At 50.8% G+C, this 21,170-nt stretch overlaps 1 protein-coding gene across 1 annotated transcript in view; it reads right to left on the bottom strand.

The window, feature by feature from the left end:
* Positions 1-21,170, bottom strand: part of pkn1a (protein kinase N1a) — a 352,058-nt gene that overhangs the window by 111,413 nt on the left and 219,475 nt on the right. Inside the window, exons 7-9 of the mRNA XM_072491284.1 lie at positions 17,003-17,206; positions 11,768-11,877; positions 7,751-7,894 (exon numbers count right to left, since the gene is read on the bottom strand). Coding sequence (XP_072347385.1) covers positions 7,751-7,894; positions 11,768-11,877; positions 17,003-17,206 — 458 coding nt within the window. The remainder of the gene's footprint in view (positions 1-7,750; positions 7,895-11,767; positions 11,878-17,002; positions 17,207-21,170) is intronic.

The following is a 21,170-nucleotide window of genomic DNA, read 5'->3' as shown; positions in this document are numbered from 1 at the left end:
GCTTCCCCACTAGTATAGCCACCCCCCTGTTTTTTGCGTCTAGCCCCGAATGAAACACCTGCCCCACCCATCCTTTGCGTAGTCTGACGTGGTCTATCAGTTTCAGATGCGTCTCCTGCAGCATAACCACATCTGCCTTAAGTTTCTTTAGGTGTGCGAGTACCCGTGCCATCTTTATCGGCCCATTCAGCCCTCTCACATTCCACGTGATCAGCCGGGTTGGGGGGCTCTTTACCCCCCCCTTGTCGACTAGCCATCTCCTTTTTCAATCCAGCTTCTCACCCGGTTCCCACGTAGCCGTATCTCCCCCCAACAGCGCCCTCCCGCCCCGACCACCCCACCCCACACCAGCTCCCCCTTCTCCCCAGCAGCAGCAACCCCGTTAACCCCCCCCACCAGATCCCTCACTAGTGTAATTGCACCCCCCATGTTGCTCCCAGAAGTCACCAAACTCTGGCCGACCTCGGCTTCCCCTCGTGACCTTGGCTCCCACTGTGCGAGGTCCCCTCCTTCCTGCTTCCCTGTTCCTGCCATGCTTACCATAGCGCGGGAACAAAGCCCGCGCTTCCCATTTGGCCCCGCCCCCAATGGCCGGCGCCCCCAGCTCCTCCTCCTCCCTCCCCCCCTCCCCCACGACATGGGGAAGAGAGAAAAGTTACAGGGTCGCAGGATTAACAACTTGGGAAATCATCTTTTCCCCCTTTTCCCCCCTCTTCACCCCACATATTCGCCCCACCACTTTGTCCCAAACGTTCTTTTTCTAGCCCGCTTATTCCAGTTTCTCCTCGACAATAAATGTCCACGCCTCATCTGCCGTCTCAAAGTAGTGGTGTTTCCCTTGATGTGTGACCCACAGTCTTGCCGGCTGCAGCATTCCAAATTTAACCTTCCTTTTGTGCAGCACCGCCTTGGCCCGATTAAAGCTTGCCCTCCTTCTCGCCACCTCCGCACTCCAATCTTGATATACGCGGATCACCGCGTTCTCCCACCTACTGCTCCGAGTTTTCTTTGCCCATCTGAGGACCATCTCTCTCTCCTTATATCGGAGAAATCTCACCACTATGGCTCGAGGAATTTCTCCAGCCCTCGGTCTTCGCGCCATAACTCGATAGGCTCCCTCCACCTCCAACGGGCCCGTCGGGGCCTCCGATCCCATTAACAAGTGCAGCATCGTGCTCACATATGCCCCGACGTCCACCCCTTCTGGAAGACCAAGAATCTTTAAATTCTTCCTCCTCGCATTATTCTCCAGCACCTCCAGCCTTTCCACACACCTTTTGTGTTGTGCCTCGTGCATCTCTGTCTTCACCACCAGGCCCTGTATGTCGTCCTCATTCTCAGCAGCCTTTGCCTTCACGACCAGAAGCTCCTGCTCCTGGGTCTTTTGCTCCTCCTTTAGCCCTTCAATCGCCTGTAATATCGGGTCCAACAGCTCCTTCTTCATCTCCTTTTTAAGTTCTTCCACGCAACGCCACAGGAACTCTTGTTGGTCAGGGCCCCATACTAGATGGCCTCCTTCCGACGCCATCTTGCTTTGTGCCTGCCTTCCTTGCCGCTGCTCCAGAGGATCCACCGCAATCCGGCCACTTTCCTCTCCTTTTTCCATCCGTGTCCAGGGGGGATTCCCTTCTGGTTTACCGCACAGTGTTTTTAGCCGTTAAAATTGCCGTTGGGGCTCCTATTAAGAGCCCAAAAGTCCTTTCCACCGGGAGCTGCCGAAACGTGCAACTTAGCTGGTCATCGCCGCACCCGGAAGTCGTGTTTAGCTGCTCTATCTTCCTATTTCTAGCCTCACTGGCACGTGGCACAGGGAGTAATCCCGAGATTACAACCCTAGAGGTCCTGTCTTTTTAACTTTCTGCCTAGCTCCCTGAACTCCTGCTGCAGGACCTCATGCCCCTTCCTATCTATATAGTTAGGACCAATGTGTACAACGACCTCTGCCTGTTTGCCCTCCCCCTTCAGGATGCCCGCTACCCGTTCTGAGACATCCTGGACCCTGGCACCAGGGAGGCAACATACCATCCTGGAGTCTCTTTCACGTCCACAGAAGCGCCTATCTGTGCCCCTGACTATAGAGTCCCCTATTACTATTGCTCTTCTGCGCTTTGACCCTCCCTTTTGAACATCAGAGCCAGCCGTGGTGCCAATGCTCTGGCTGCTGCTGTTTTCCCCTGATAGGCTATCCCCCCCGACAGTATCCAAAGGGGTATACCTGTTCGAGAGGGGGACAACCACAGGGGATTCCTGCACTGACTGCCTGCCCTTTCTGGTGGTCACCCATTTCTCTGCCTGCACCTTGGGTGTGACCACATTTATATAACTGCGATCTATGACGCTTTCCGCCACCTGCATGCTCTGAAGTGCATCGAATTGCTGCTCCAACCGAAGACGTGGTCTGTGAGGAGCTGCCATTGGTTACACTTGCTGCAGATGTAGTCGACCGGAACGCTGGAAGCGTAACACATTTGCCACATCTCACAGTTGGAGCATTGCACCCCGCTGAGTGACATTTCAGCACTAATTAATTAATTTAAAATAAAAACTTGAATTATTGTTAGATATGTGGCCCTGACGCTAGATGATTTTTACTGTAAAATTAAATGCTAAATACCGATCTCTGCCCTCAGGTTTAGTTACTCCACTATCCTGTGTGCACATACACAATCCTGTGTGCACATACACTATCCTGTGTGCACATACACAATCCTGTGTGCACATACACTATCCTGTGTGCACATACACAATCCTGTGTGCACATACACTATCCTGTGTGCACATACACTATCCTGTGTGCACATACACAATCCTGTGTGCACATACACAATCCTGTGTGCACATACACAATCCTGTGTGCACATACACAATCCTGTGTGCACATATACATGCATCCCAAGTATGAATACAAGGACTGGGCAGCACGGTAGCATAGTAGATAGCACAATTGCTTCACAGCTCCAGGGTCTCAGGTTCGATTCCGGCTTGGGTCACTGTCTGTGCGGAGTCTGCACATCCTCCCCGTGTGTGCGTGGGTTTCCTCCGGGTGCTCCGGTTTCCTCCCACAGTCCAAAGATGTGCAGGTTAGGTGGATTGGCCATGATAAATTGCCCTTCGTGTCCAAAATTGCCCTTAGTGTTGGGTGGGGTTACTGGGTTATGGGGAAGGTGTGGACCTTGGGTAGGGTGCTCTTTCCAAGAGCCGGTGCAGACTCGATGGGCTGAATGGCCTCCTTCTGCACTGTAAATTCTATGAAATCTCTATGAAATTTCTATGAAATCTATGACTCTCCAAACCAACGCATGTACACACACGTGCCAACCCTGAAAATGACCCTATTATGCATGCATTCACCCACACAGACACACATATTATACATACCCCGCTCTCCCACATGCAGATACACATTCCCTGCTTTCCTACATGCACACACATACACATTCCCCACTCTCCCATACGCACACAAATTCACATTCCCCACTCTCCTACATGCACACACATACACATTCCCCACTCTCCTACACGCACACACATACACATTCCCCACTCTCCCATACGCACACATGCACATTCCCCGCTCTCCCATACGCACACATACACATTCCCCACTCTCCCATACGCACACATACACATTCCCCATATGCATACACATTCCCCGCTCTCCCATACGCACATATTCACATTCCCCGCTCTCCCACACGCACATACACATTCCCCGCTCTCTCACACGCACACATACATATTCCCCGCTGTCCACACGCACAAATACACATTCCCCGCTCTCCCACACGCACATTCCCCGCTCTCCCATACGCACACACATACACATTCCCCACTCTCCCATACACACACACATACACATTCCGCGCTCTCCTACACGCACACACATACACATTCCCCACTCTCCCACACGCACACACATACACATTCCCCACTCTCCCATACGCACACATGCACATTACCCGCTCTCCCATACGCACACATACACATTCCCCGCTCTCCTACACATTCCCCGCTCTCCTACACATTCCCTACTCTCCCATATGCACACACATACATATTCCCCACTCTCCCACACGCACACACACACATTCCCCGCTCTTCCACACGCACACACACACATTCCCCACTCTCCCACATGCACATACACATTCCCCGCTCTCTCACGCACACAAACACATTCCCCGCTCTTCCACATGCACACATACACATTCCCCGCTCTCTCTCACGCACACATGCACATTCCCCGCTCTCCCAAACGCATACACATTCCCTGCTTTCCCACACGCACACATTCCCCGCTCTCCCACACGCACACATTCCCCGCTCTCTCACACGCACACATACACATTCCCCGCTCTCCCATACGCACACACATACACATTCCCCACTCTCCCATACGCACACACATACACATTCCCCACTCTCCCAAGCGCATACACATTCCCCACTCTCCCATACGCACACACATACACATTCCCCGCTCTCCTACACACACACAAATTCACATTCCCCACTCTCCTACATGCACACACATACACATTCCCCACTCTCCTACACGCACACACATACACATTCCCCACTCTCCCATACGCACACACATGCACATTCCCCGCTCTCCCATACGCACACATACACATTCCCCACTCTCCCATACGCACACATACACATTCCCCATATGCATACACATTCCCCGCTCTCCCATACGCACACATTCACATTCCCCGCTCTCCCACACACACATACACATTCCCCGCTCTCCCACACGCACAATCCCCGCTCTCCCATACGCACACACATACACATTCCCCACTCTCCCATACACACACACATACACATTCCGCGCTCTCCTACACGCACACACATACACATTCCCCACTCTCCCACACGCACACACATACACATTCCCCACTCTCCCATACGCACACATGCACATTACCCGCTCTCCCATACGCACACATACACATTCCCCGCTCTCCTACACATTCCCTGCTCTCCTACACATTCCCTACTCTCCCATATGCACACACATACATATTCCCCACTCTCCCACACGCACACACACATTCCCCGTTCTTCCACACGCACACACACACATTCCCCACTCTCCCACATGCACACATACACATTCCCCGCTCTCTCACGCACACAAACACATTCCCCGCTCTTCCACATGCACACATACACATTCCCCGCTCTCTCTCACGCACACATGCACATTCCCCGCTCTCCCAAACGCATACACATTCCCTGCTCTCCCACACGCACAAATTCCCCGCTCTCCCACACGCACACATTCCCAGCTCTCTCACACGCACACATACACATTCCCTGCTCTCCCACACGCACACACACACATTCCCCGCTCTTCCACACGCACACACACACATTCCCCGCTCTCCCACACGCACACATTCACATTCCCCGCTCTCCCACACGCACACACACACATTCCCCGCTCTCCCACACATACACATTCCCTGCTCTCCCACACGCACACATACACATTCCCCGCTCTCCCACACGCACACACACACATTCCCCGCTCTCCCACACACACACATTCCCCGCTCTCCCACACGCACACACACACATTCCCCGCTCTCCCACACACACACATTCCCCGCTCTCCCACACGCACACATACACATTCCCCGCTCTCCCACACGCACACACACACATTCCCCGCTCTCCCACACACACACATTCCCCGCTCTCCCACACACACACATTCCCCGCTCTCCCACACGCACACATTCCCCGCTCTCCCACACGCACACATACATTCCCCGCTCTCCCACACGCACACATAGACATTCCCCGCTCTCCCACACGCACACATACACATTCCCCGCTCTCCCACACGCACACATACATTCCCCGCTCTCCCACACGCACACATACACATTCCCCGCTCTCCCACATGCACATACACGTTCTCCGCTCTTCCACCCATGCACACATGTACATTTCCCGCCCCCCCCCCCCCCCCAGGCTCTCCCACATGTGCACATCTGGAGTATTTGCCAAATGCGCAGTCACTGGGTGAGCATGAGTGACCTCCAGCTTTTGAAGAGAGGCACCGTCCACGTAACCGGAACAAAACGCATCTCGCCACACCCTCGCCGCGCACCTCGCCCACGACGAACTTCTCCGTGCAACTCACCACCCCCACACAACCCGTCACCCCCTCCTGTGCAACGCACCCCCCCCCCCCCCCCCCCTCCTCAGCTCCTGCATTTAGCACAGAGCCCTTCCTGACTGGTGGAAGGTTCAGCGTTATCACTTCGCTTCCCACTTCAGACACAGCACTGTGACCAGGGCCTGAGAGGAGGTCTCTCCCCATCAGTCCCACCTAAAACTTCACAATGATGTGTTGGGAAAGGTTTTCCTGACCTGACCCTCACCTCTTTCCTGCCACACCCTCCCTCCTACCCCTCCCTCACAACGCCCACCTTCCCGCCTACCCCTCCCTCACAACCCCCACCGTCCCTCACAACCCCACCCTCCCTCCTACCCCTCCCTCACAACCCCACCCCCCCTCCTACCCTTAAACCTCTCCCTCATGAACCTCCACCACTCTCTTAGTTCTAACCCACCTGCCCACCTTACTCCATCCACCTTACCTTTCCCCCACTCTCTCACCTTGAAGCCGCAATGGGTCCAGTTACGTATACTCTAATCTTGCTTTACTCCCACTGTACAACCTTCCAGGAAGCTAACTAACTGTGAATCATTGCATCTCTACAGTGCAGGAGGCCATTCAGCCCATCGAGGCTGCAGTGACCCTCTGAAAGAGCGTCCTACCTCGGCCCACACCCCCCGCCCTGTCACCGAAACCCCACCCAACCTTTTTGGACACTAAGGGCAATTTATCATGGCCAATCCACCTAACCTGCACAGCTTTGGACTGTGGGAGGAAACCGGAGCACCTGGAGGAGACCCACGCACACACGGGGAGGATGTGCAGACTCCGCACAGACAGTGACCCAGCAGGGAATCGATCCTCGGACCCTGCCGCTGTGAGACAGCAGTGCTAACCTCTGTGCCACCCCTTAACTATACTTGGGTATGTGCACACAAGGGCCGAGATTTTCCAACAGCAGCACCCCTGCCCCGGCGCAGGTATCACGGGGTAGGGGGTGCGAACAACAAGAAAATGGCATAGTGGTTAGCACTGCTGCCTCGCAGCGGCAGGGTCCCAGGTTCGATTCCCGGCTTGGGTCGCTGTCTGTGCGGAGTCTGCACGTCCTCCCAGTGTGTGCGTGGGTTTCCTCCGGGTGCTCCGGTTTCCTCCCACAGTCCAAAAGACGTGCAGGTTAGGTGGATTGGCCAAGATAAATTGCCCCTCAGTGTCCCAGGATGTGCGGGTTACCTGGGTTTCAGGGAATGGGCCGAGGAAGGGCGCTCTTTCGGTTGGTTGGGGGGGGGGGGGGGGGGGGGGGGGGTGACTCTCAATGGGCCGAATGGCCTTCTTCTGCACTGTAGCTGTTCCATGGGATTCTGAAACCTGTTGACCGCGGTCGGGCACAAAGATCCTGCCCATCAAACAGATGGTGGGGGCGCGCGGAGTCCCACCCAAGGGATGTGCTCTTTAAATGATGTCCATCTCCTGAATTACATCAGGGCTAACCACGAGGATGGCGAGGAATCAAACAAAGGAATGGGGGGGGGGGGAAGAAATAACAAAATATGATGGGAAATAGTTTTACTTGCACAAAGTTTGTATAAGATGAGAATAAGGATGGTGTACCTCTGTCAGAAGCACGCCCTGTGGCTCCAAATCCAGTCGGATCTCGTGACGTTGATTATCCAAGAAATCCTCCAGTTTGAGATATTTTAAGGCACAAAGGGAACGCCAATCCCGCCAGTAGACACTGATCTCCAATTCCCGAGACTGCAACACAACAGAAAAGAATTCACATTCAGACTCGACCGAGGAAGCGCCAATTCCTCCGTCACGCGTTAAACTGCCCGCCCGAACGCTTCGCCGGTTTTATCGCGGACCCCCCAGCTCCAGTGCGAAATGTTCATCGCGTCTTTCCCGAGCCGGTCTCGGACACGTTTGTAACCAATACTCCTGAACCTCACCCTGCTCAGTCTGTCACAACACCTCCGCTTCCAGAGTCGTACTCAAATGCCGACCGACAATGGTTGCAGCACTGACCCACATCGAGCCCCCCCAAACTTGCCTGAACGCCTACCTTTAAGTGATCAGTGATCCAGAGGCCCAGATTAATGCTCAGGGGAGGTGGGTCCAATCCCAGGGAATTCTCCCCAGTGCCATGGACAATTTCTATCCCCCAACCAACATCATCGAGTGGATTATGTGATAATCCTTCTGCTGTGGCCGAGCGATGAGAAACCAGCTGCCGATTTCCTACATACCAGGAGTGGGTAACGGCACTTCAGTACTTCTGTAGGGGTGAAGCACTTTGGCACATCCTCAAGTCAAGAATGTCTTTCTTTCCAATCCCCCGCACTAATCCCCGATACATTCAAAGTGCCAGAGTTTTATAGCACAGAAAGAGGCCCTTCGGCCCACTGCGTCGGCCATCAAGCACCTATCCCAATCCCATTGTCCAGCACTCGGTCTGTAGCCTTGTCTGCTACGGCGTTTCGAGTGCTCATCAAAATGCTTCTTAAATGTTGTGAGGGTTCCCGCCTCTCCCACCCTTTCAGGCAGCGAGTCCCAGCTCCCTCTGGGGGAAAACGTTTCTCCTGAAATCCCCTCGAAATCTCTATGAGTTGTTACACATTGGAAGGAGCAATTTGACAAGGAATTATTCAATGAATGACTGACACTGGGAAGTTCCGAGGATCAAAGGGACCTTGGAGTGTTTGTCCACAGATCTCTGAAGGCAGGTTAATAGGGGGATGAAAAAGGCATTTGGGACACTCACCTTTATCAATCGAGGCACAGATTACAAAAGCAGGGAGGTCATGTTGGAGTTGTATAGAACCTTGGTGAGGTCACAGCGGGAGCACTGTGTGCAATTCTGGTCGCCACATTGTAGGAAGGATGTGATTGCACTGGAGGGGATGCAGAGGGGATTCACCAGAATGTTCCTGGGATGGAACATTTCAGTTATGAAGAGAGTTTCAATCGGCTGGGGTTGTTTTCGCTGGAGGAGAGAAGACTGAGGGGCGACCTGATCGAGGTGGATAAGATTCTGAGGGGCATGGACAGGGTGGAGAGGGAGCAGCTCTTCCCCTGAGTTGAAGGGTCGGTTACGAGGGGGACACAAGCTCAAGGTGAGGGGCGGGAGGTTTAGGGGAGATTTGAGGGAAAAGCTTTTTCCCCAGAGGGGGGTGAGGGTCTGGAACGCACGGCCTGGGAGGGGGGGGGGGGGAGAGGCGGGTCGCCTCACATCCTTTAAAAAGTACCTGGATCAGCAGTTAACGCGTCCCAACATTCCAGGCCCGGGGCCAAGTGCTGGGAATGGGAATGGGTCGGCAGGTCGGGCGTTTCTCGTGTCGGTGCAGACTCGATGGGCCGAAGGGCCCTCTGTGCTGTATTATTCTGTGATTCTGAATTGGTCAATTCAATTGTGTTGCAACTCCAGGTCAGGGAGGCTGGACTTGACCACACACCCACCCAGGGTGACCGAACACTCTCAGGGCGGCCGATAGTCCTCAGGGCTTTCACTTGGGGCAGCACAGTAGCACAGTGGTTAGCACTGTGGCTTCACAGCGCCAGGGTCCCAGGTTCGATTCCCGGCTTGGGTCACTGTCTGTGCGGAGTCTGCACATCCTCCCCGTGTCTGCGTGGGTTTCCTCCGGGTGCTCCGGTTTCCTCCCACAGTCCAAAGACGTGCAGGTTAGGTGGATTGGCCGTGGTAAATTGCCCTTAGTGTCCAAAAAGGTTAGATGGGGTTATTGGGTTACGGGGATAGGGTGGAAGTGAGGGCTTAATGTGGGTCGGTGCAGACTCAATGGGCCGAATGGCCTTCTGCACTGTATGTTCTATATTCATAGTCTATGTTCACTTTCATACTGTGGTGACCAGAACGATAGTTGTGGCTGAAAGAATGTTTAATACAGTTCCATCACAACCTCCCAGTTCTTATATGCTGTGTCCTGCTTAATTTATCTTATTCATTCATGGGGTGTGGGTGTGGCTGGGCCGGCATTTATTGCTCATCCCTGAGGCCATTTCAGAGCCAACCGCATTGCTGTGGGTCTGGAGTCACATGTAGGCCAGACCAGGTAAGGACGGCGGATTTCCTTCCCTAAAGGGCATTAGTGAACCAGATGGGTTTTTACGACAATCGGCAATGGTTTCATGGTCATCATTAGACTTTTAATTCCAGATTTGTATTGAGTTCAATTTTCAACATCTGCTGTGGTAGGATTTGAACCCCGGTCCCCAGAGCGTTACTCTGGGTCTCTGGAATACTGGTCCGATGGCAGTAACACTGTCACCACCTCCCCGGCCATTATCCTATGTGCCTTTTTGTCCACCTTATCGACCGATCCTGCCGTCTTCAGGGACCTGTGGATATGCATTTGAAGGTCCCTCTAGTCTTCTGTACTTCCTCGTGTCCGACCATTCATCGTCTATTCCCTGGCCTGGTTAGTCCTCCCAAAATGAATTACCTCTCACTTTCCAGTGTTAAATTCCATTTGGGACTGTTCTGCCCAGCCAAGCTGCCCGGGTATATAACGTCCTGCAATCTAAGGATTTCCTCCTCGTTATTTACCATGCCATCAAATTTTGTGTCATCTGCAAACTTACTGATCTCATTCTTCTAAATTCCAGTGAATACAGACCCAATTTCTCCTCGTGCAACAATCCCGCCGTCCCAGGAATCAGTCCGGTGAACCTTTGCTGCACTCCCTCTATGGCAATTATATCCTTTCTTAGAGAAGGAGACTAAAACTGCGCACAATACGCCAGGCGTGGTCTCACCAACGCCTGTACAACTGCAGGAAGACATCGTTGCTCCTGTACTCAAGTCCTCTCACAATTTGCCTTCCTAACTGCTTGCTATACCTGCGTGCTTGCTTTCAGCGACTGGTGTACTCGGACACCCAGGTCCCTCTGTACATCAATATCTCCCAATCTATCATCATTTAAATAATACTCTGACCATCAGTTTCCCCGTCCGAAGTGGATAACTTCTCATTTATCCACATTATACTGCCTCTGCGATGCATTTGCCCACTCACTCAACTTGTCTCAATCACCATGAAGCCTCTTAACATCCTCCTCGCCACTTACCTTCCCACCAAGTTTTGTGTCATCAGCAAACATGGAAATATTGCATTTGGTTCCCTCGTCCAAATCATTGATACATGTTGTGAATAGCTGGGACCCCAACAATCCCTGTGGGACCCCCCTCATCACTGCCCGCCACTGCAAAAATATCCATTTATTCCTACTCCCTGTTTCCTGTCTGCTAACCAAGTCCCAATGCATGCCCCATTCCCATGTGCTTTAATAACCCCTTCTGTGGAGCTGTGGAAATCTAAATACACTACATCCACTGCTTCTCCCTGATCTAGTCTGCTTGCTACATCCTCAAAAAACTCCAGTAGGTCTGTCAAACATAATTTGCCTCTTATTAATCCATTTTGACTTTGTTTAAGCCCATTGATATTTTCTAAGTGTCCTGTTATCCTTTAAAACAGATTTTAGCAGTTTCCCTACTGTTGAAGTTGGGTTAACCGGTCTGTAATTTTCCCGTTTTCTCCCTCCCTCCGTTTTAAAATAATGGTTTCCATCTTTGGGTTCAGTGGAATCTGGCCTTCGATTGGTCGTACTCACACGCTCCAGCTCGACTGTAAAGGTCTGATTCCATGATTGTTCACCTACTATTTTCCATGCAGTCTGCCCAACAACAATGTTATCGAGCTTGAGGACAGCACTCACGTCATCTGGGGAAAAAAAGATGGCAGGTTCGAGGTTATCAGAATGATCAGCTCATCACAGTCGATTTGGACAGGTTGAGTGAGTGGCGGAAGCAGGATAATGTGGAAAAATGTGAGGCTATTTGCTTTGGCAGCAAAAAAACGGGAAGGCAGACTTTTTCCCCGGGTGGAACAAACCATTACAAGGGGACATAAATTTAAGGTGAAAGGTGGAAGATATAGGGGGGATGTCAGAGGTAGGTTCTTTACCCAGAGAGTAGTGGGGGCATGGAATGCACTGCCTGTGGAAGTAGTTGAGTCGGAAACATTAGGGACCTTCAAGCAGCTATTGGATAGGTACATGGATTACGGTAAAATGATATAGTGTAGATTTATTTGTTCTTAAGGGCAGCACGGTAGCATTGTGGATAGCACAATTGCTTCACAGCTCCAGGGTCCCAGGTTCGATTCCGGCTTGGGTCACTGTCTGTGCGGAGTCTGCACGTTCTCCCCGTGTCTGCGTGGGTTTCCTCCGGGTGCTCCGGTTTCCTCCCACAGTCCAAAGATGTGCAGGTTAGGTGGATTGGCCATGATAAATTGCCCTTAGTGTCCAAAATTGCCCTTAGCGTTGGGTGGAGGTGTTGACCTTGGGTTGGGTGCTCTTTCCAAGAGTGCAGACTCAATGGGCCGAATGGCCTCCTTCTGCACTGTAAATTCTATGATAATCTATGATTAATCTAGGACAAAGGTTCGGCACAACATCGTGGGCCGAAGGGCCTGTTCTGTGCTGTATTTTTCTATGTTCTATTATCCGAATGGCTGTAGATTAGGAGAGGGGAAGGTGCAACGAGACCTCGTACTCCAGTCGCTGAAGGCAAATGGTCTGCTGGCCCCCAGTGAGAGGATTTGAGTTGAGGAGCAGGGGTGACTTGCTGCAATTATACAGGGCCTTAGAGAGGCCACACCTGGAGTATTGTGGGCAGTTTTGGTCTGCTTATCCGAAGCAGGCTGTTTTTGCTATGGAGGGAGTGCAGAGAAGGTTTACCAGACTGATTCCTGGGATGGAGGGACTGTCATGTGAGGAGAGACTAAATCGGTTAGGAGTTTAGGAGAGTGAGAGGGGATCTCATAGAAACTTACAAAATTCTAACCGGGTTAGAAAGGGTAGATTCGGAAAGAATGTTCCCAATGGTGAGTGAGTCCAGAACAAGGGGTCAGAGTTTGAGGATAAGGGGCAAACCTTTTAGGACTGAGGCGAGGAGAGATTTCTTCACCCAGAGAGTGGAGAATCTGTGGAATTCACTCCCACAGAAAGTAGTTGAGGCCAAAAGATTGCATGTTTTTAAGGTGCAGTTGGATGCAGCACTTACGGGGAAAGCGATCAAAGAATATCGGGGGGGGTGGGGGGAAGGTTGCTGAGTTGAATGATCAGCCATGATAATGAATGGTGGAGCAGGCTCAAAGGGCCGAATAGGAGCCTCCTGCTCCTATTTATATAATAATAATCTTTATTGTCACAAGTAGGCTTACATTAAGACTGCAATGAAGTTACTGTGGAAATCCCCTAGTTGCCACATTCCGGCGCCTGTTCGGGTCACAGAGGGAGAATTCAGAATGTCCAATTCACCTAACAAGCATGTCTTTCGGGACTTGTGGGAGGAAACCGGAGAACCCAGAGGAAACCCACGCAGACACGGGGAGAACGTGCAGACTCCGCACAGGCAGTGACCCAAGCCGGAATCGAACTTGGGACCCTGGAGCTGTGAAGCAATTGTGCTAACCACTGTGCTACCGTGCTGCCCAGGACATCTTTTCCCATTAACAGACGGTGTAAGGACGAGGGAGACATAGATTTAAGGTTGTGAGCAAGGGATTAAGAGAGGGTAAAATGAGGAAGAACATTTTTTTTAATGAGTGGCATTCGCTGCCGAGGGAGGTGACAAAAGACAATTCATGATTTCAAAAGCCACTTGGATAAGTCTCCACGGGGTTGTTGGGATAGAGCGGGGCTAACTGGACTGCCCTACAGAGGACCAGCATGGACTTGCCTGAATGCCTCTATAGGTTTGTCAGGAGGGTAGATTTCACCAGGCGGATGAATCCTGGATTTTTCTGCTCCCAAGTGTATTGGGGACTAATGAAGTGGCAGCAGTCCAGCTGACAGAGCTGATGCTTCAAAGACCGCCCGATGGATGTGTTAGCGTCGCCCAGCTCCGCCGCCAAAAACATAACAAGTTTGCAAACAGTTGCTACTAACTTTCTCCCTTCTCTACTAGACTAGAAGGGCTTGAGGTTCATAAGGAGGAGGTGTTAGCAATTCTGGAAAGTGTGAAAATAGATAGGTCCCCTGGGCCGGATGGGATTTATCCTAGGATTCTCTGGGAAGCTAGGGAGGAGATTGCTGAGCCTTTGGCTTTGATCTTTAATTCATCTTTGTCTACAGGAATAGTGCCAGAAGACTGCAGGATAGCAAATGTTGTCCCCTTGTTCAAGAAGGGGAGTAGAGACAACCCCGGTAACTATAGACCAGTGAGCCTTACTTCTGTTGTGGGCAAAATCGTGCCTCACAAGCCTTATCGAGTTCTTTGAGAAGGTGACCAAACGGGTGGACGAGGGTAAAGCAGTTGATGTGGTGTACATGGATTTCAGCAAAGCGTATGATAAGGTTCCCCACGGTAGGCTACTGCAGAAAATACGGAGGCATGGGATTCAGGGAGATTTAGCAGTTCGGATCAGAAATTGGCTAGCTGGAAGAAGACAAAGGGTGGTGGTTGATGGGAAATGTTCAGACTGGAGTCCAGTTACTAGTGGTGTACCACAAGGATCTGTTTTGGGGCAACTGCTGTTTGTCATTTTTATAAATGACCTGGAGGAGGGCGTAGAAGGCTGGGTGAGTAAATTTGCAGATGACACTAAAGTCGGTGGAGTTGTGGACAGTGCGGAAGGATGTTACAAGTTACAGAGGGACATAGATAAGCTGCAGCGCGGGGCTGAGAGGTGGCAAATGGAGTTTAATGCAGAAAAGTGTGAGGTGATTCATTTTGGAAGGAATAACAGGAGGACTGAGTACTGGGCTAATGGTAAGATTCTTGGCAGTGTGGATGAGCAGAGAGATCTCGGTGTCCATGTACATAGATGCCTGAAAGCTGCCACCCAGGTTGAGAGGGTTGTTAAGAAGGCGTACGGTGTGTTAGCTTTTATTGGTAGAGGGGTTGAGTTTCAGATCCATGAGGTCATGTTGCAGCTGGACAAAACTCTGGTGCGGCCGCATTTGGAGTATTGCGTGCAATTCTGGTCGCCGTGTTATAGGAAGGATGTGGAAGCATTGGAAAGGGTGCAGAGGAGATTTGCCAGAATGTTGCCTGGTATGGAGGGAAGATCTTATGAGGAAAGGCTGAGGGACTTGAGGATGTTTTCATTAGAGAGAAGAAGGTTAAGAGGTGACGTAATTGAGGCATACAAGATGATCAGAGGGTTGGATAGGGTGGACAGTGAGAGACTTTTCCTCGGATGGTGATGTCTAGCACGAGGGGACATAGCTTTAAATTGAGGGGAGATAGATAAAGGACAGATGTCAGAGGTAGGTTCTTTACTCAGAGAGTAGTAAGGGTGTGGAATGCCCTGCCTGCAACAGTAGTGGACTCGCCAACACTAAGGGCATTCAAATGGTCATTGGATAGACATATGGACGATAAGGGAATAGTGTAGATGGGCTTTAGAGTGGTTTCACAGGTCGGCGCAACATCGAGGGCCGAAGGGCCTGTACTGCGCTGTAATGTTCTATAATCAGATCAAAAATGCAAAATTAACACATTTGACTGTGCAGAACTCCAGCTCACCGATGAGCCACAAGTTTTAATAAAGGAATCTGTCTGAAGGGGGTTCAGCTCAGTTGCCAACGGTCAAACTTCCTGTGGCCACTGTTAGCTTGGCAATGTTGAGGAAACAGAGATGTGGCACTCTGGCGAATTCTGACCAGGGGCAAAACATTCCACCACCTGGACAAACAGGGCAGCACGGTGGTGCAGTGGGTTAGCACTGCTGCCTCACGGCGCCAAGGTCCCAGGTTCGATCCCGGCTCCGGGTCACTGTCCGTGTGGAGTTTGCACATTCTCCCTGTGTCTGCGTGGGTTTCGCCCCCACAACCCAAAGATGTGCAGGGTAGGTGGACTGGCCATGCTTTATTTTAATTTTTTATTTTTTTAAATGAAAAAAAAACACTGGACAAACAACCGTCAGTCGAGGGAGCCCGGCACTATGTTTGCACAGCAACAAATGTCGGGGAAGGGGCTGGACTGCTGCTGCCTCTCACCTTGACCCCGAAGCTCGTCACGTGGCTTTCAAGAGCCTAACTTCATTGCGCAAGATTGTACGTCAGACAAAACCCAAAGTCAATGACAGAAATCACAGAGCCGCGTGGGGAAACCTCACTGATGGGCCTCCCATTTATCCTTACAAGAGGGCATCAAATGAAGGGTGACTTAGAGCTTTGCCCATCCGCTGTCTTATGAGAGATCGGACCTCTGCTCATTGGAGTTCGGAAGAATGAGAGGTGGTCTTACTGAACACGGAGCATTCTGAGGGGGGGGGTTTCGGCATGGTAGAGGCTGAGAGGATATTTAGTTTCCTCTCGGGGGGGGGGGGGGAAATCTAGAACTGGGGGCACAGTTTACAAATAAGGGGTCTCCCATTTAATAATCTTTAGTGTCACAAGTAGGCTTACATTAACACTGCAATGAGGTTACTGTGAATAGCCCCGAGTCGCCACACTCCGGCGCCTGTTTGGGTACACGGAAAGACGGAGATGAGGGGGAATGTCTTTTCTTGAGGATATTCTCTTCCTCAGAGAGCAGTGGAGGTAACAGAGCAGTGAACGATCATTGCATATCTTCAAGGGTGAGTGAGACAGATTCTTGATGGACGATTAAGGGTGATAATGGTTATGAAGGAGGGGGGCAGGCAGGATAGTGGGATTAAGGCCACGATGAGATCAGCCATGTTCTTATTGAATGGCGCAGCAGACTCAACGGGGTGGGTGGCCCTACCAGACGTTCTGATTGCACTGACAAGATTTGGCCCTGAGCACGAGGAGATCCCTTGTGAACCTCAGGGCTGGACCTCGGACACAAAATGTCCGCTGAAAGCACTCAACTAGACAGCTCTTCGCTCTTGATGATGAGGTTCCGGCCACTGTTGCTGCCACTCCTTCCGTACAGACCCCGGCTGGTCCTGCCCATGAAAGACGTTCGGCTCTCGTTGGGGCTGTAGGCGGGCAGGGGGATGCCGGAGCCACGAGATCGCCCTGGAACCGACTCCAAAAGACCCGTACAACCAGCAATTCGGACCTCCAGTGTGCCTGAAATAAACAAACAACAGATCATCCTATAGTACTGCTTCAGTGTCCCCGTCTCAATTAGAAAGGGACCATTCCTGCTGATTTCCCCCTCACCTCCTGACCCTCGCCCCCTCACCTCCTGACCCTCGCCCCCTCACCTCCTGACCCTCGCCCCCTCACCTCCTGACCCTCGCCCCCTCACCTCCTGACCCTCGCCCCCTCACCTCCTGACCCTCGCTGAGTGCTCCGCCCATTGTTTTTTTATCCTTACCAGTCCCAAACACGATCGTTCACCTTTCTTTACAATGCAAACCGCCGCATAACCATTGAATATATAATTCCAGGGCAGCACAGTGACGCAGTAGTTAGCACTGCTGCCTCACGACACCGAGGTCCCAGGTTCGAGCCCCGGGTCACTGTCCGCGTGGAGTTTGAAAATTCCCCCCGTGTCCACGTGGGTCTCGCCCCCACAACCCAAAGATGTGCAGGGTAGGTGGATTGGCCACGCTAAATTGCCCCTTAATTGGAAAAAATGAATTGGGTACTCTAAATTTATTTTAAAGAATAAAAAAATTAATAAATGTAAAAATTCCAGAGGCAGCTGGTTGGACTTTTCCTCTCTACTTCCCAAAGCCACGGACTCCAACAGTTGGGAATAACCAATCAAGCTGCTATTCAGCCCACCGGACCTGTGCTGGCTTTCTGCCCAGTTCCTACCCCTCCTCTTGCTCTAATCCCACTGCCAAACAAATCGTTCCTCCTCACACCTCACTATAGGAGGGAAGTGATTGCATTAGAGAGGGTGCAGAGGAGAATCACCAGGATGTTGCCTCGGCTGCAACGTTTCAGCAACAGAGAGAGGCTGGAAGCAAGGGGGCTGCAGAAGGACTTGGACAAGCTGGGAGAGCGGGCAATGAAGTGGCAAATGGAATATATTGTGGAAAAGTGTGAGGTTCTGCACTTTGGAAGGAGGAATCTAGGCATTGACTATTTTCTAAATGGGGAAATGCTTAGGAAAGCAGAAGCACAAAGGGACTTGGGAGTCCTTGTTCATGATTCTCTTCAGGTTAACGTGCAGGTTCAGTCGGCTGTTAGGAAGGCAAATGCAATGTTCGCATTCATCTCAAGAGGGCTAGAATACAAGACCAGGGAGGTAATTCTGAGGCTGTATAAGGCTCTGGTCAGACCCCATTTGGAGTATGGTGAGCAGTTTTGGGCCCCGTATCTAAGGAAGGATGTGCTGGCCTTGGAAACGGTCCAGAGGAGGTTCACAAGAATGATCCCTGGAATGAAGAGCTCGTTGTATGAGGAACATTTGAGGACTCTGGGTCTGTACTCGTTGGAGTTTAGAAGGATGAGAAGGGATCGTATTGAAACTTACAGGATACAGAGCGGCCTGGATAGAGTGGACGTGGAGAGGATGTTTCCATTTGTAGGAAAAACTAGAACCAGAGGACACCATCTCAGACTGAAGGGACGATCCTTTAAAACTGAGATGAGGAATTTCTTCAGCCAGAGGGTGGTGAATCTGTGGAACTCTTTGCCGCATAAGGCTGTGGAGGCCAAATCACTGAGTGTCTTTAAGACAGAGATGGATAGGCTCTTGATCAATAAGGGGATCTGGGGTTATGGGGAGAAGACAGGAGAATGGGGATGAGAAAATGATTGAATGGCGGAGCAGACTCGATGGGCCGAGTGGCCTAATTCTGCTCCTATGTCTTATGGATATGATGTGGAGATGCCGGCGTTGGACTGGGGTGACTCAGGTCACCTGAGGAAGGAGCAGTGCTCCGAAAGCTAGTGATTCGAAACAAACCTGTTGGACTTCAACCTGGTGTTGTAAGACTTCTTACTGGTCTTATGGATAGGCTGCCGATGTTTTCCCTGGAGCAGAGAAGGCGGAGGAGGGAGCTGATCAAGATGAATAAAATTATGAGGGGCATGGATAGGTGGATAGGAACAAACTTTCTCCCTTAGCGGAGGGGTAAATAACCAGGGGGCAGGAAATTTTGAGGGGATATGAGGACACACTTTGATTATTATTATTAAAAGCAAGGAAGTAATGTTACACTTCTACAAATCATTGGTCAGATCACTTTTGAAGTATTATGCTCAGTTCTGGAATAATAATAATCTTCATTCGTTTCACAAGTAAGCTTATATTAACACTGCAATGAAGTTACTGTGAAAAGCCCCTAGTCACCACATTCCGGCGCCTGTTCGGGTACGCTGAGGGAGAATTCAGAATGTCCAAATGACCTAATCGGGCCGGTGCAGACTGGATGGACCGAATGGCCTCCTTCTGCCCTGTAAATTCTATGATGCTACGAGAATAAAATGACAGTCAATATAAGTCTTCGAACGGCATGTAAATGGGGGTAGGCAGTGGTGTGGGGGTAATGCCAATGGACTCGTAATCCCGATGCAGGGGCGAATCCTCTGGGCACACGGTTCAAATCCCATCACAGCAGCTGGTGGAATTTAAATTCAGTGAATAAATCTGGAATTAAGAACCGGTGTCAGTAATGATGATCCTGAAACCATGATCGATTGTCGAGCTTGATCACTCGTGTCCTTCAGGGAAGGAAATCCGCCATCCTTACCCGATCTGGCCTACATGTTACTCCAGACACACTGCAATGTGGTTGACTCCTTAACTGCCCCTCTGGAGCGAGCCCCTCAATTCAAGGGCAATTAGGGATGGGTAATAAATGCTGTCCCAGCCAGAGACACCCACATCCTACAGAAGAATTAAATGTAAAAGACAGTAAGTCAGAGGTAGTGTTGGGCCTGTTAGGGACAAAGTGGGTGGTACCTGCTTCGAGGTACACCACTCGGCTAAAACATCAGTGCTGGGTAAGCTTTCATTAACAATACCCAAGGGGAAAACCCAACGGGCACTTGGGAGTTTCAGGAGAAACAGCAGCGATTTGCAAAAGGCAGATTGTGCTCAACTAGTCTCACTGAATTTCTGATGAAGTGTCATGTGAGAGTACCTTTAAGAAATGGGCGTTTACTACGGCAGTGATGTCAGATTACTTTTGTTTCAGGCTGTTTGCTGCAGGGTGTGTTTTAGTTTTGTTTTCAGAGCTGGATAGCTTCAGTCACAGCCAGAAGGGGTATTAGTCTCTCTCTCTAATCTAAATCGATTCTGGTGATTTAAAACTAATAACAGTAGTGACTTTAACCTGCTGTGCTTCTGGTAAAAGGTGTTTTAAGTCGTATGGATGTTAAAAGGAAAGCTTAAAGGATTACTTAGTGTTGTAGTCTTTGAGGGTTGTATTTGAATTGATGGTTGCTAAGATGTTCACTGTATGTTTTAAAAAGGTTGACTTGAGTTCATAGAATAAACATTGTTTTGCTTTAAAAAATACTTTTCCATTTCTGCTGTCCCACACCTGTAGAGTGGGCCGTGTGCTCCCCAGACCACAATCTAGTAAAAGTTGTGGGTCAGGTGAACTCCATGATGCACTTTGGGGTTCTCTAAACTCTGGCCCATAACATGAAGTAACAGGGAAGGTCGATAAAGGGCAAGCAGAGATAAAAGCAATGGAATTGGAAACAAAAACAGAAAACACAGGACAATCTCAGCAGGTCTGACAGTATCTGTGGAAGGTAAAGGGAGCGAACGTTTCCAGTCTGGATGACTCTCAAAGCAGTGGATGTTGTCTGTATGGTTTTCAAGATTGTGTTTTCCAAAAGTACCACATAAAAGGAAAGTCAATAAAATTGAAGCCCGTGGAATAGGATTGGTCATGGGAGCTTGGATAACAAATTGGCTTAGGGACCAAAAAAATAGCGAGCCATGGCAAGTGTTTACTTTTTGCAGGTGGGATGATGGTAGAAAGCGAGGTTCCCTAATGGTCAGTGCCAGGAGCACTGGGTTTTTTTTGTACACAAATGCCGGGCGGCACAGTGGCTGGCACGGCTGCCTCACAGTGCCAGGGACACGGGTTCGATTCCAACCTCTGACGACTGTCTGTGA

This window comes from Scyliorhinus torazame, chromosome 27 (genome assembly GCF_047496885.1).
Source record: "Scyliorhinus torazame isolate Kashiwa2021f chromosome 27, sScyTor2.1, whole genome shotgun sequence".
In the NCBI taxonomy this organism is placed as follows: domain Eukaryota; kingdom Metazoa; phylum Chordata; class Chondrichthyes; order Carcharhiniformes; family Scyliorhinidae; genus Scyliorhinus; species Scyliorhinus torazame.
Note: the sequence above shows the minus strand (reverse complement) of the source record. Positions and strands in the feature narration are given on the sequence as shown.